A 15,770-nucleotide genomic window follows, 5' to 3' on the forward strand; every position below is an offset into this window, starting at 1 on the left:
AATTGAATTTTAATTTTATTGACATTAATATTGTTATTAATTCAGAAAAATGTGAATTCGAGAGGACGTATGATGGGCAATTTTCATTTTAATAAATTTAAGGAAGGATAAAGTTAGGTAAATTTGGATGAGAATTTGGTAGAATAGAAAATATATTGCACCAATAAATGTAACTAAATCAAATATTAATGTGATGATTGAAAATCACTTTGTAAATGGATCTCCATGAGTATATTCTCAGGTGTCCAATTAGATTCGTCAACTGTTTCATTGGATAAAGTCCTTTCCATTCGAAAATTATTTTTAAATATAATAATTTATTTATAAAAATATTTATTTACATTAATATTCAATGAACAATTTTTAAAAGGAGTGTTATTTTTCTTTGAAAAAGAGAGAGTTGTTTGGTGTTGAAAATTCGTTGCTAAAAACTTGTCAAATATATATATAATTATTAGAGACGAAATTAGAAATTCAATATTGAACGGTCAAAATAAAATTCTAAAATTTTGGGGAATAAAAATGAAAAATTTTGCTTAAAAGGGTTTAAATTGGATAAATTGTAATTGAGGGACTAAAATTATTATTACTCCATTTAATCAAAGGAGACAAGTCCTGCTTACCCTCTATCTATGCTCCTTGAAATTACATAAATGCCCTTGTGACAAATAATTATTAAAGATAGTGTAACAAAGGAAGAAGGAATCAATGATTCAAATATAGAACCATCAAAACTTTAAAAGTATAAAATTATATTTTTTAAACAATAAATGTTAATTCTATTTTAATTTTAATTTATTTAATTTTTAATAATATAAAGACTAAATTAATCATTTAATAATAAAGAAATTAATTTAACTAACTAAATCTCTCCATTACATTCAAGATTAGAAAAAGTATATAATTTCATAGTTCGTAGTAAATGATATCTTCTCAACGATATCAACCAATAAAAATGTAACCCGTGACTTTTGTTTTTTATTTGATATTATACAATCTTTTTAATAAAATAAATGAAATTAATAATTTAAATACAATTTATTAAAAAAATCCCTTATTAAGATGTATATTATAGGGGTGAGCAAAACTCGATTTGACTTGAAAAAATCAAAAAAATTTCGAATTTCGAGTTAAACGAATCGAGTTATTTGAGTTAATAGAGTTATTCGAGGCAACTTGAATTTTTTTCGAATTTCGAGTTCGAATCGAATTGAGTTTTCGAATTCGAATAACTCTAATAATTCGAATATCAAACTATAATATTTTACATTTTTACTCCATACTCCCAAACCTTTTTACTTTTCCCTCAAAACTTTTACTCCTTCCCACTTTCCCCCCAAAACTTTTACTCCTCTTTCATCCCAACCTCCAATCTACCCAAAATCCATTTCCCATCAAAATTTTACTCTCCCATTTACTTTTTATCAAAATTTTACTCCCAAAAACCCTCAAAACTTTTTATTTTCCCCCATAATTTTTACTCCCTCACACTTTCCCCCTAAAACTGTTGCATCCTTCCAATCCCACCTCCCATCTACCCCAAATCCATCTCCCCCAATTTTTTTTTAATATTTTCCCTCCAAAATTTTATTCCCCCAATTTACTTTTCCTCAAACTTTTATCCCTCAAAACTTTTTATTTTCCCCCTAAATTTTTACTTCTCACCCTTTACTCTCAAATAAAAATCAAAATTATCCAAAAAATTACTAAACATAAATAGTAATAATTTTATTTATATCTACTATTTATATTATTAAATTAAATTTCACATTTTATATTATTTATATTATTGAATTGTTTAGTCATATTGAATATTTATATTAAAATTGAATTATTAATTATGCCATTAAATATTCATGTTAAAATTTTATATTGGTATCAATTTCACATTTTATCTTTAAAATAAATTTTATTAAAAATCACATTTTACATTTAATATTTTTTTTTAAAATACATAGTGACAAGAATCTAAAGATAATTGAAACAACTAAGCAAGCAAAGAAGCTAACCCGTATATAAAAGATTAATAAATAAATTATAAGGTGATGAAAGTTAATAAAAATTTTGATTAAGGTAGACAAATTTTATTACGATGAGAGACAGTGGTTACAAAGACCCAAAATTATTTTTTAAAATTTAACTTGAACAAATATATTCGATTCGATTCGATTCGATTTGAATTCCATCTCACTTGACTCGATTCGAGAAAATTTCAAATCAAATTAGGATGATAAAATATGATTCGTCAACTCGATTAACTCAAAATTTTTTCATTCAATTCGATTCGATTCGATCGAACGCTCACCCTTATGTATATATATTATCTTATTGAATTTCTTTGGGAGATTAAACAAAGAAATAATTAAATTAAGAATTTACTAATAGTTATTTGAAATAAATAAATGAAATAGTTGTAGGAGTTGGACCATCCCTCTACTCATGTTTTTTTTTTCAATAAAATATATATTATAAAAATGAGTAAATTTAAAAAAAAAATGGAGCAGATCATGACTGGGAAGGCACCAAGAAAGGAGGTGATTAATTGAGTTTGCCCAACAAAGTAGTACATAATTAACTATATTAGGAAAAAAAACTATATTATAATATTTTTATAAATTATTATAAAAAAAATGAAAATGTGTGAACTGCATGCAAGAAACCCAGAGTCTTCAAGAAAACAACAGTTTTCCAAATTAAAACAATAAATAATGGGATGGTGGTAGGTAGAGTTATAAAGAAGAATCTCTTGAAAAATTAGCAAAAAATGTATGGTGATGGTTGAGTTGGAATTTTATTTTTCCAACTGCTTTTTAATGTTTTTCTATGATTTACGGATTTTGTATAAATAATATTTAATTTGGAAATTAATTCTATATAAAAAAACTAATCATGTTTTATTAAATCAACCTAATATTTATTAAATGAAGTTATATTTCTAACTTCTTTTCAATACAATGAATTTAATCTAAAGGAATTCATATTCGAAATAAACAAAATTCAATAAATATATTATTTACACTTGTTGCTTACCTAATGATGGCTCTAGTGGAGTTATAAATATATTATTTTTCTCTTTTTTTTTAAAAAAAATTATTATTTCAATTTGATAAAAAGGGTAAATTATAAAAATAGTCACTTTTGTTTGTCTTAGATTATGTTTTAGTCACTTGTGTTTGAAATATTACGTTTTAGTCGCTTACGTTATCGTTTTGTTACGAAGTAGTCACTCTGCAGTTAAGCTCCGTTACCTCCCTAACGGTAATCCTACATGGTCATTTGGGTGTTTGAGTCTTAGTTTGGTTGACATTGACATTATTGTTAATGTAGAAAGACGTGGGTTCGAACGGGCAGAAGCACGTTTATCTTCCTATTTAAGGGTTGAGAATGGGTAATTCTAGTTTAGATTTAAACAAGTAACATTATTATTCTGTTAAAATATGTCATAAGTCCTTATACTCCTTATAAATTTGTAATATAGTCTATATACTTTTATTTCTTGAAATTTAGTCCATCTACCTTTCGGATTTTAAAGCTCAAGTTCAACTATTAACATTGTTAAGAGTATTTTATTAAATGTAGGTTCATTATAGTGTAATTTTTTAGTTACATTGCTACTAAATAAGTATTTTTTAATTCAAAATGTCATACTAACAAATTTAACTAAAAAAAACAAAATTATCGATTAGATTTGAATTTTGAAATTTGAAAAATAATATGATTAAATTCTGAAAACAAAATTATAAGAACTAAAATTTAAATTTGTGAAGAGTAAATAAACTTATGACATATTTTAACCAAAAGTAATTAAAATGACATGCGAATGTAACACTCACTTTATAGTCTATTGGTTAAAATATGATGTTAGTTTTATACTTTGATAAAATTCGAGATTTAATATTTGTACTTAAAAAGTTAAAGATTAAGTGCACTGATGATTGGACTTGAACTTGGACTTTTAAATTGAAGAAATATATTGAAATTTTAACTTTTTAAAGAATAGGACTAATTCTCAAAATTTATAAAAGTACAATGACTAACAATTTAAGCTACACATATAGTCATCCAACTTTATTTTAGATACCCAAAATAATAATAATAAATTTAATTAGGCACTCACATTATATAATTCATTCATTTTAATAACTCCGTTAAAAATATAACGACTATTTAACATAATATTTTTGACATATGAATTATTCATTGAATACCACGTGGCACAATTTACTATTTCGTAAAATACTATTTTGAAATGTGGAAAATATAATTTGCACTGTACTAATGGTATACAATAATTAAATCGTTGAAACCCCAAAATCTAAACTGTCATCTTCTTCCTTGAATTTTAATTTAGAATTTGAGAAAAAAACAAACAAAAACAAAACATCTTCTTCTTCATCTCAAATCTCACAAAGACAAATCCGAAAATAATTTAATACATATACAAGGGAAAATTCGATGATAAACTATCAAAGCGATTTTTTCTATGGATCTAATAGCAATAAATAACAAAATGATTGAAAAGAAATACACCTAGATGAGCCAAAGAGCGCCGGTAGTGGCAACGACGCCCCACATGGCGGCTGCTTGAACGTTGGCGTGCTTTAGACGTTGCCCAAGCTTAAAAGAACTTGAACAAGGCCCTTTCTCCAACCATTCCTAAAATCCCCGAATTCTATTTGCAAATGAAATCCTAATCCAAATTCCTTCATCTTCCCTTTCCAATTACTTCCTCTTCAATGTTACGTTTGGAACTGACACCAGAGGCTCACTAATGCAAATATCCCAAATTTTTAGGGCTATACCTCATTTCAATTAAATTAAAAGTTTTGGGACTGAATGATAAATTTTTAATGAATAAAAATGACATGGATTTTACTTTAGTTATATGCAAAATCTATATCAGTTTACCGTTTATGATTTTGATAGAAAGGACCAAAATGATCGAATTATGTAATATAAGTACTTAAATTATAAATTTTTATTTTAAGTGTCTAAAATAAAATATTTGATAATTAAGTAGTTTTAAACTATTATATTAGCAATAATAGTTATTAAGAAATTTCATAAAGAGAAGATTGTAGCAGAGAAACCCAGACAAGTACCTAAGCTAGCGTAGAGCTGAACCAAATAACTAAAAATTTCCAGATTTCCAAGCAAGCCCAATCGATTAAAATTCCAACTATCTTTCACCAGAATTCTGTTACTGCATCTGCTCCAACTAAACAAAAGAGTCGAGACCAGTGCTAATTTGGTGGATCTAACCGGTAAGTCTTCGACCCACTACCCCTCTTCTTCGTATCTTGCTCCATGTTTGGCTAAAAAAGTTAGCTACTTTGATTTCCTTCTCTGGGTACACACTCAGTGAATCTGCTTGCTTTGGCTTTACTATCCATAACGAAAGCTTTAATGGTTGAAACCCCATCTTCTTTAACTTTATTTCATGTGCATCGTCTTCATAACTGTGGCACAATCGCCTTCGACCTCAATCTGTTGAAATCCCTTCTTTAACTTTATTTTTAACTCATTCACAAACAATTCACTTTGCATCCACATCTCATTTGTTTCCTTTATTTTATCCTTCATTTACCAGAATCATGGTCAATTGCTGCCCCGTGCAATGGAGTTTCGAGAATTTCCTTCTTCGTGGCTGGGATTTCATTGTTAGCCATGCTAATTATGTCTGGAAGCTTAAACAAACTCTTCCAACTTTATCTGCTGCTCTTCAAGAACTGAGGGCCCAAAGAAATGACGTGCGAAGGCAGGTTGATCTTGCAGAACAAAGACTATTGAAGCCATTTGAGCAAGTTCAGCTATGGCTTTCAAAAGCAGAAACTATGATAACAGAGGCGCAAGAATTGGTTTCAAATGGTCCTCAACAAATGAATAACTTGTGTCTCGGCGGCTGTGCTTCCAAGAGTTGCCTGTCTAGCTACAAGTTTGGTAAAAAAGTGGTCAAAATGCTTCAGGAAATAAGCGATCATAAGAGTAAAGGAGTTTTTGAGAAGGTAGCGGTGAATCAGCCCGCAGCTTCAGTGGTAGTAAGACCTGTAGAGCAGGCGGTTGATCTGGAATCCACAATCCAAAAGGTGTGGAGTTGCATCGTAGAAACAGATGCGGGGATCGTTGGCCTCTATGGCTTGGGGGGCGTTGGCAAGACAACAATCTTGACCAAACTCAACAACAAGTTTAGCACCAAACCGAATAATTTTGATGTTGTTATCTGGGCGTTGGTGTCTAAAGATTACGATGTTGGAAAGATTCAAGATAGGATTGGTGTAAATCTTGGGTTTTCAGATGACTCATGGAAGCATAAAAGTGTTGAAGAGAAAGCTGTAGATATCTATGGGGTCTTGCGCAACAAGAAATTTGTTGTATTATTGGATGATTTATGGGAGAGGGTGAATTTGAACCAAGTTGGGATACCAAAACCAAGCCAAGAAAATGGTTCCAAACTTATTTTCACTACACGGTCTTTGGAGGTATGTGGTGAAATGGGAGCTCGAAAGAAAATCAAAGTGGAGTGCCTGGAATCGGAGAAGGCTTGGGAATTGTTTCAAGACGAGGTTGGATATGAAACTCTCAACAGCCATCCAGATATCCCAAACCTAGCTAAACAAGTAGCTGAAAGGTGCGGTGGGCTGCCTCTTGCACTAATTACAATCGGTCGTGCCATGGCTTGCAAGAAAACACTTGGGGAATGGAAGTATGCAATTGAGATGTTGAAGCGATGTGCATTGTCAAAAATGGAAAATGAGGTATTTCCGCTTTTAAAATTCAGTTATGATAATTTGCCTAATGCGACAATGAAAAGTTGCCTCCTATATTGTTGTCTACACCCTGAAGATTATTGTATTCCCAAAAAGAGATTAGTGGAGTATTGGTTTTGTGAAGGGCTATTGAATGAATTTGATAGAATTAGTGATGCTCAAATGCAAGGTGACGATATTATCAGCTCTCTTTTGAATGCTTGTTTATTGGAAAATGGTGGTGTAATTAATGGAGAAGATTGTGTGAAGATGCATGATGTGATCCGTGACATGGCTTTATGGATTACACGCGAATTCGAAGCAACAGAGAATAATTTTTTTGTAAAAGTAGGGGCTCAATTATTTGAAGAACCAGATGTTAAGGCATGGGAAAGTGTAAAAAGAATGTCAGTGATGGAAAATAAGATTGCAGTTCTCAAAGAAACACCCAAATGCCCTAACCTTCGAACCTTGTTTCTTAGCCGAAACAAGTTGAAAGTGATCAATGGTGGCTTCTTCCAGTTTATACCTCATCTATCTGTTTTGGATTTGTCAACAAACAATGAATTACGAGCATTGCCTAAGGGAATTTCGGAATTGATTTCACTAGAATGTCTTGATCTATCCTGGACTGGTATTGAAGAGTTGCCAATGGAGTTGAAATCGTTGACAAAACTAAAATTGTTGGACTTGAGTTGTATGTTCAATCTCAGAAAAATCCCACAGCATTTGATATCTTGTTTTTTCGAGTTGCAAATATTCAGACTCTGGCCATATCCTAAAGATTATCCTAATGAAGATAACGTTCTAAATGGGGGTAATGAAAAGCTTATAGAGGAGTTTGAAAGGTTTACAACGTTTGAACATACTAAGGATACAGATAAAAAGCATGTTTTGTCTAGAAAGATTCCTGAGCTTTAACTTGTTTCGATGTTGGACCCAAGCACTACAACTTTGTGATTTTAGAGAATCAGAAGTGTTAAATGTTTTATGCTTAGAAAATTTGGAGCATTTACAAACACTACACATCTCCAATTGTACAAGTATGAAGGAGATAAAAATGGAAAAGCTGCATATCTCGGTTTCTTCAAGTACTAATAATACTTCATATTTTCACACATTGAGTGAAGTTCAAATTTTTTGCTGTAACAAATTGAGAGACATAACTTGGCTGATTGTTGCTCCAAATCTAAGGACTCTTTCTGTTATTGCGTGTGGAAAAATGGAAGAAATATTGAGTGAAAGAAAATTTGGTGAAGTTGCAGGTGTGATTGGAATTTCATACACTAAACCATTTTTGAAGCTTGAAACACTTTCCTTACAATTGCTATTGAAATTGAAGAGCATATACTGGGATGCTCTACCCTTCTCATGTTTGAAACTTATTCATATACTGAAATGCCAAGAACTGAAGAAGCTTCCTCTCAACTCAAACAGTGCAAAAGGGAACCAACTCAGCATTGAGGGAAGCAAAGATTGGTGGGCAACAGTAGAATGGGAAAATAAAGCCACTCGAGATGTTTTTCTCACTTCTTTCAAGTCTCCTTATGAATGAAATGTAAAAAATTGCAAAATGGTTCTTTGTTGTATGAAGTTTAAATTTTGAGAGAATAAGGCTTCTTAATTAGTTTGTAATTTGCAATATCTGTATTCAAAAAATAAAAAATTAGAATTTAAAAACATGAACTAAATAGTTGAAAAACCCATCTTCCTCAAATTTTAACTTAGAATTTTTTTAAAAAAATATAATTTTTATCTCAAATCTCACAAGTACAGATCCAAACATATACAAGGGAAAATTTGATGACAAACAATCAAAACCATAACGTGCGCCAGTAGTGGTAGCGACGCCTCCACATGGCGGCTGCTATATTTTAAGCTAGACAAGGACCTAAGGTAGAGCTGAAGCAAATAACCGTCACAGCAAGCCTGATTGATTCAAATTCCAACTATCTTTCACCAGAATTCTGCTACTGCATCTGCTCCAACTAAACAAAAGAGTGGAGACCAGTTCTGATTTGGTGGATCTTCTTCCACCCACTACCTGTCTTCCTCGTATCTTTGGCTAAAAAAGTTAGCTACTTTGATTTCCTTCTCTGGGTATACACTCTGTGAATCTACTTGCTTTATCTTTACTATCCATAATGAAAGCTGTAATGGTTGAAACCCATATTCTTTAACTTTATTTCATGTGCATCCTCTCATAACTGTGGCACAAACGCCTTCCACCTCAATCTGTAGAAACCCCATCTTCTGTATCTTTATTTTTCTTTGAGTTTCGAGAATTTCCTTCTTCGTGGCTGGGATTTCTTTGTTGGTCATCCTAATTATGTATGCAAGCTTAAACAAACTCTTCCATCTTTATCTGCTGCTCTTCAAAACACAACGCTCAAGCACTAAACTAGATCATTTCACGTAACAAAATTTTCATAATCTAAATCAGAATGTGACCACTCATAATTTCACTAATCCAATTTTTTCTAGCCCAAATTTTAAGATATGACAAATAAGTAATTTAATTTTCATCTATTTTGATTATGAATTTGAATTAAACAATTTATTCACTTCGGACTTGATATGTAGAAATCCTATACTTACTTTAGGTTGATTAATTAAAATTTCTTTCTAATTAAAACCATTATCGTCGCATTAACTCGATCTATGGATTCCTCAATTAGATTTGACTCTAATCCGATAGATTTATGTCGTTCTATTTCTAGGATTGCATGTAACTCCACCCAATTATACTAAATCTATTCTTAAAATTGGACTTTTGCTCTACTGAATTAAGCACATTAAACATAAATTAATATCCCAAAAATATTAAAATAAGAAATAATTATACATAATTGAGGATAAAAATCAAATATTTATTGCTAAAAACATAAATTAGAAAATAGGATTCATCATAAGTTTCATCTTCCCTATGTATTTAGGGGATTAGTTCATAATCCGAATGAATACATCTTAAAGTCAGAAAAACCACAAGACATAAAGAAATTTAATAAAATTTTGAAATAAGTTAAAAGGAGATCTTCAATCTTGAAGGAGATCTGCTTCTGAGTTGGCTCTGTTGGTGTTCTTTGAGTCTTTTCTTTGATTTTCTCTGATGCCCCCTTATGTCTTCTTCTAATAGGTATTTATAGACTTTAGAGTGCTCAGAAAGCCTAAAAATTGGGTTTTTTCGTGTATTTGGGAAGCAGAATGCGAAATCGACACGGGCTGGCACATGGGCCTATGGCCAGCCTGTGTGGAAATGCTCAGCTCGTGTGGATCCTGAAAACAGCTCTTTTTGTCTGATTTTTGCTCATGTTTCGCTCCTTTCACTTCCTTAAGTATAGAAACATGATTTTAAAGGATTAGGAGCATCAAATTCACTAATTTACATAATTAGTCATTCAAAAACATATCAAGAATGAGATTAAAATATATTAGTTTTATAGCTTATCGATTCTATACTTATCTCAAACAATTAAATGTTAACCTAGACTTTATTTTATTTAATCTGATAGGTTACCAAGTTTCGAACTCTTATATTTTGAAGAGATTTGTATAGGTTTCATATCAATAGTTTTGGCACTTATTATTTCATTGAGGAAGTTATTATCCATAATACATTAAGTGTGTAAATAAAATTATTACTTTACTTACTGCTTAAATTTTAAAGAAAAAACTTAAATGTGAGTGATGTAGATTATTAGAAGGAAAACCAGTAAGAAGGAAGGTGATTAATTGAGTTTCCCAACAAAATAGTACAAAACTAACCATATTTATATTACATAAATACGTTCAAAACTATATTATAATATAAAAATAGTTTTTGAGAAATTATTATATAAATAATTAACATGTGTGAACACATGCATGCAAGAAAACAAAAGTCTTCTTGTGAAAAATGTAGGACTCTTGATAGGTGGGAAGGGTTTATATTATTTATATTATTAAATGTATTTTTATTCAAGAAAATGACAGTTTCCCATATTAAAATAATAAATAAATATGGTGGGTAGGGTTATAAAAACGAAAAGTATTCAACCTCTTACTTGTTGCATTAAGATAATAACAACAATCTCCTTGATCCAAGTTCAGGGTTATTTGAAAAATAATCTAGGGTAAATTACACTTAAATATTATTGAACTATTTATAAGTTTATATTTTGATCACTTAAAATTTAAAAGGTTATAAAATGGTCATTAACTAAAAATTGTTTAGTAGTTATTTGAAATAAATAAATGAAATAGTTGTAGGAATTGGAGTTGAATACCTCATTTAAATTAAATTAAAAGTTTGGGGACTAAATGATAATTTTTAATGAATAGTAATGACATGAATTTTATTTTAGTTATATAGAAAATCAAAATTTAAAAGAAAAATCTATATTAGTTTTTCGTTTGTTATTTTAACGATGATTTTAATATATGAGACCAAAATGATCGAACTATATAATGTGTGTATAAATTGTAATTTTTTTATTTTAAATGGCTAAAATGAAAATCTTTAATGGTTGAGTGATTATATGTGTAATTTAGCATATATTTTAACTACTCTATTAGCAATAATAGTTATTAAGAATATATATATTTTCTTTTTCATAAAGAGAAAAGATGGTAGCAGAGGAACCGAGACAAGTACCTAAGCTAGAGCTGACGCAAATAACTAAAAATTTCCTCATTTCCATGCACAAGACTTAGATAATCACAGCAAGCCTGATCCATTCAATTTCCAACTATCTTTCACCAGGAAACTACCAAATTCTGCTACTGCATCTGCTCCAACTAAACAAAAGAGTCGAGACCTGTGCTAATTTGGTGGATCTTCTTCCACCCCACTACGTACCTGTCTTCTTCGTATCTTGCTCCATCTTTGGCTAAAAAAGGTTAGCTACTTTGATTTCCTTGTCTGCGTATACACTCTGTGAATCTGCTTGCTTTATCTTTACTATCTATAATGAAAGCTCTAATGGTTGAAACCCCATCTTCTTTAACTTGATTTGATGTGCGTCCTCTTCATAACTGTGCCACAATCGCATTCCACCTCAATCTGTTCAAACCCCATCTTCTTTAACTTCATTTTTAACTCATTCACAAACAATTCACTTTGCATCCACATCTCATTTGTTTCCTTTATTTTATCTTTCATTTACCAGAATCATGGCCAACTGCTGCCCCGTACAATGGAGTTTCGAGAATTTCCTTCTTCGTGGCTGGGATTTCATTGTTAGCCATGCTAATTATGTCTGGAAGCTTAAACAAACTCTTCCAACTTTATCTGCTGCTCTTCAAGAACTGAAGGCATAAAGAAATGACCTGCAAAGGCAGGTTGATCTTGCAGAACAACGACTATTGAAGCCGCTTGAGCAAGTTCAGCTATGGCTTTCAAAAGCAGAAACTATGATAACAGAGGCGGAAGAATTGGTTTCAAATGCTCCTCAACAGATGAATAACTTGTGTCTCGGCGGCTGTGCTTCCAAGAGTTGCTTGTCTAGCTACAAGTTTGGTAAGAATGTGGCCAAAATGCTTCAACAAATAGATGATCACAAGAGTAAAGGAGCTTTTGAGAAGGTAGCGGATAATCAGTCCGCAGCTTCAGTGGTAGTAAGACCTGTAGAGCAGCCGGTTGCTTTAGAATCCACAATTCAAAAGGTATGGAGCTGCATCGTGGAAACAGATGTGGGGATCATTGGCCTCTATGGCTTGGGGGGCGTTGGCAAGACAACACTCTTGACCAAACTCAACAACAAGTTCAGCACCACACAGAATGATTTTAAAGTTATCTGGGCGTTGGTGTCTAAAGATTACGATGTTGGAAAGATTCAAGATAGGATTGGTGGAAATCTTGGGTTTTCAGATGACTCATGGAAGGAAAAAAGTGTTGACCAGAAAGCTACAGATATCTATGGGGTCTTGCACAACAAGAAATTTGTTGTATTATTGGATGATTTATGGGAGAGGGTGGCTTTAAACCAAGTTGGGATACCAATACCAAGCCAAGAAAATGGTTCAAAACTTATTTTTACTACTCGATCTTTGGAGGTATGTGGCGAAATGGGAGCTCGAAAGAAAATCAAAGTGGAATGCCTGGAACTGGAGAAAGCTTGGGAGTTGTTCCAAGACAAGGTTGGATATGAAACTCTCAACAGCCATCCAGACATTCAAAACTTAGCTAAACAAGTAGCTGAAAGGTGCGGTGGGCTGCCTCTTGCACTAATTACAATCGGTCGTGCTATGGCTTGCAAGACAACACTTGGGGAATGGAAATATGCAATTGAGATGTTGAAGCGATGTGCATTGCCAAAAATGGAAAATGAGGTATTTCCGCTTTTAAAATTCAGTTATGATAATTTGCCTAATGCTACAATGAAATGTTGTCTCCTATATTGTTGTCTGCATCCTGAAGATTATTGTATTCCCAAAAATAGATTAGTGGAGTATTGGTTTTGTGAAGGGCTATTGAATGAATTTGATAGAATTAGTGATGCTCAAATGCAAGGTGACGACATTATCAACTCTCTTCTGAATGCTTGTTTATTGGAAAATGGTGATGAATTAGGTGAAGATTGTGTGAAAATGCATGATGTGATCCGTGACATGGCTTTATGGATTACACACGAGCTCAAAGCAACAGAGAATGACTTTTTTGTAAAAGCAGGGGCTCAGTTATTTGAAGAACCAGATGTTAAGATATGGGAAAGTGTAAAAAGAATGTCAGTGATGGAAAATAAGCTTGAAGTTCTCAACGAAACACCCAAATGCCCTAACCTTCGAACCTTGTTTCTTAGCCAAAATGAGTTGAAAGTGATCAACGATGGTTTCTTCCAATTTATACCTCATCTAATTGTTTTGGATTTGTCAAAAAACCCTGAATTACAAACTCTGCCTAAGGGCATTTCACAGTTGATTTCACTAGAATGTCTTGATCTATCTTATACTGGTATGGAAGAGTTGCCAATAGAGTTGAAATCGTTGACAAAACTAAAAATGTTGGACTTGAATTATATGGAGAACCTCAAAAGAATCCCTCAGCATTTGATATCTAGTTTTTCCAAGTTGCAAATATTCAGAATGTTGTTGCTGGAAAATGGAGATTATCCTGATGAAGACAATGTTTTGAGTGGGGGTCATGAAAAACTTATAGAGGAGTTGAAAGGTTTGCAACATTTGAATAAACTAGCTATACCTATACACAACATGTTTTGTGTAGAAAAATTCCTGAACTTTAACTTGTTTCGATGTTGGACCCAAACACTACAACTTATTGATTTTAGAGAATCAAAAGTGTTCAATGTTTTGTGCTTGGAAAATTTGGAGCGTCTAGAGACTCTACTCTTCTCCTATTGTGAAAGTATGGAGGAGATAAAAATGGAAAAGCTGCGGGGTATATTCATGTGCTAATTATACATCACGCTTTCACACATTGAGCAGTGTTACAATTATTGGATGTAACAAATTGAGAGACGTGACCTGGCTGATTCTTGCTCCAAATTTAAGAAATCTTGAATTATATCTGTGTCTAAAAATGGAAGAAATATTGAGTGAGGGGAAACTTGGTGAAGTTGCAAGTGTGATTGGAAGTCCATACCCTAAACCATTTCTGAAGCTTGAAACACTTTACTTACAGTTTCTACCGAAATTGAAGAGCATATACTGGGATGCCCTACCCTTCCCATGTCTGAAACTTATCCGTATAAATCTCTGCGGAGAACTGAAGAAGCTTCCTTTCAATTCAGACAGTGCAAAAGGGAATCTGCTCAGCATTGAGGGAAGCAAAGATTGGTGGGCAACAGTAGAATGGAAAAATGAAGCCACTCGAGATGTTTTTCTCCCTTCTTTCAAGTCTGTTTATGGATGAAATGTAGAAAATCGTGTTGAAAAAATAAAGCTGGTTAATTAGCTGCTACTTTTTTTCTGTTTTGCTATCAATATTCCTGTAGTCCTAAAGGATAATGAAATGTATTAGCACTCCAGTTGATCATGATCAAATATTTTATTTCAGTCTAATAAGGTTTCAAATACTTTTAGTTCTTTTTGTTGAAAATTAGCAAATTTTATCTTAGATTTATAAAATAAAATAAAAAAATTGAAATCTTCAACCACGATTATTGGGTCGGTATTGTTATTCTTTTAATAACTTTACCAAAAATTACCAATAATGATAATGATTGGACCAGTATTTTTAAATTGAAAAAGTAGAAGGATTGAATACTTAACTTTTAAAGTATAATGGCTAAATGTCAAATTTTATAAAAGTCGAAAAAATTGGTCAAAAACTATCAATGATGAAATGATTGGAGTAGTATTTTTAAATTGAAAAATGCGAGGATTGAATATTTATGTTATGAAGTACAAGGACAAAATCTCGAATTTTATAAAATTACAAGGACTAATAATATATTTTAACCTATTCTATTAGAAATAATAGTTAAGCCAGATTAACAATTGTTCACTATCTTATCAGTTAACGGTAGCTAACAACCCTAACACTACTGCATCTGCTCCAACTAAACAAAAGAGTCGAGACCAGTACCTTTCTTCTTCGTATCTTGCTCCATATCTAGCTATAAAAGTAAGCTACTTTGATTTCCTTCTCTGGGTATACACTCTGTGAACTGCTTGCTTTATCTTTACTATCCATAATGAAAGCTCTAATGGTTGAAACTCCATCTTTAACTTTAATTCATGTGCATCCTCTTCATAACTCCTTTTTTTTCTTCATTAATACAAAGGAGGGACATTGAATAAAAACAGCAGCAATTCAAAGCAAAAAGAACAACGAAAGCAATTGAAATAGAAAGGACGTTCAAAATCGGGCTAAAAATATAAAAGGTACGCTTTTTTTATATTTTTTTAAATATTTTTTTTTGATATATTCTAATATATTTTATAGGAAAAGATAGATTCAAAAATAGAAAAAAAAAGAAGAAGAAGAAAAGAAAAGAAAACCTTAGCCCGATTTTGAACCTCCTTTCTATTTCAATTGCTTTCGTTGTTCTTTTTGCTTTGAATTGTTGCTGTTTTTATTCAATG

General features: G+C 31.7%; 2 protein-coding genes across 2 annotated transcripts; both read left to right on the plus strand.

The window, feature by feature from the left end:
• The first annotated feature begins 5,043 nt into the window (after positions 1-5,043).
• On the plus strand, positions 5,044-8,866 carry LOC108484629 (probable disease resistance protein At1g52660). Its single transcript, XM_017788485.2, has 2 exons — positions 5,044-5,264; positions 5,591-8,866. Exon 2 carries the CDS (start codon positions 5,595-5,597, stop codon positions 7,665-7,667), a length of 2,073 nt encoding a protein of 690 aa, XP_017643974.1. The 5' UTR covers positions 5,044-5,264; positions 5,591-5,594; the 3' UTR covers positions 7,668-8,866.
• A 3,031-nt stretch (positions 8,867-11,897) lies between these two features.
• LOC108484985 (disease resistance protein RPS5-like) lies at positions 11,898-14,726 on the plus strand. Its single transcript, XM_053029796.1, has 3 exons — positions 11,898-11,963; positions 12,066-13,893; positions 14,105-14,726. Exons 1-3 carry the CDS (start codon positions 11,898-11,900, stop codon positions 14,593-14,595), a joined length of 2,385 nt encoding a protein of 794 aa, XP_052885756.1. The 3' UTR covers positions 14,596-14,726.
• The last annotated feature ends 1,044 nt before the right edge of the window (positions 14,727-15,770 follow it).

Source organism: Gossypium arboreum, chromosome 6 (assembly GCF_025698485.1).
Source record: "Gossypium arboreum isolate Shixiya-1 chromosome 6, ASM2569848v2, whole genome shotgun sequence".
NCBI classification, from domain to species: domain Eukaryota; kingdom Viridiplantae; phylum Streptophyta; class Magnoliopsida; order Malvales; family Malvaceae; genus Gossypium; species Gossypium arboreum.

Bases quoted from the DNA above. Each gene is read 5' to 3' on its own strand.
- LOC108484985 (XM_053029796.1), top strand. From the start codon at position 11,898: ATGGCCAACTGCTGCCCCGTACAATGGAGTTTCGAGAATTTCCTTCTT. The intron at 11,964-12,065 runs GTTAGCCATGCT...CTGCAAAGGCAG, and splicing joins TTCGTGGCTGGGATTTCATT to GTTGATCTTGCAGAACAACG. The intron at 13,894-14,104 runs GTTTGCAACATT...GGAGGAGATAAA, and splicing joins ACTTATAGAGGAGTTGAAAG to AATGGAAAAGCTGCGGGGTA.
- LOC108484629 (XM_017788485.2), top strand. From the start codon at position 5,595: ATGGTCAATTGCTGCCCCGTGCAATGGAGTTTCGAGAATTTCCTTCTT.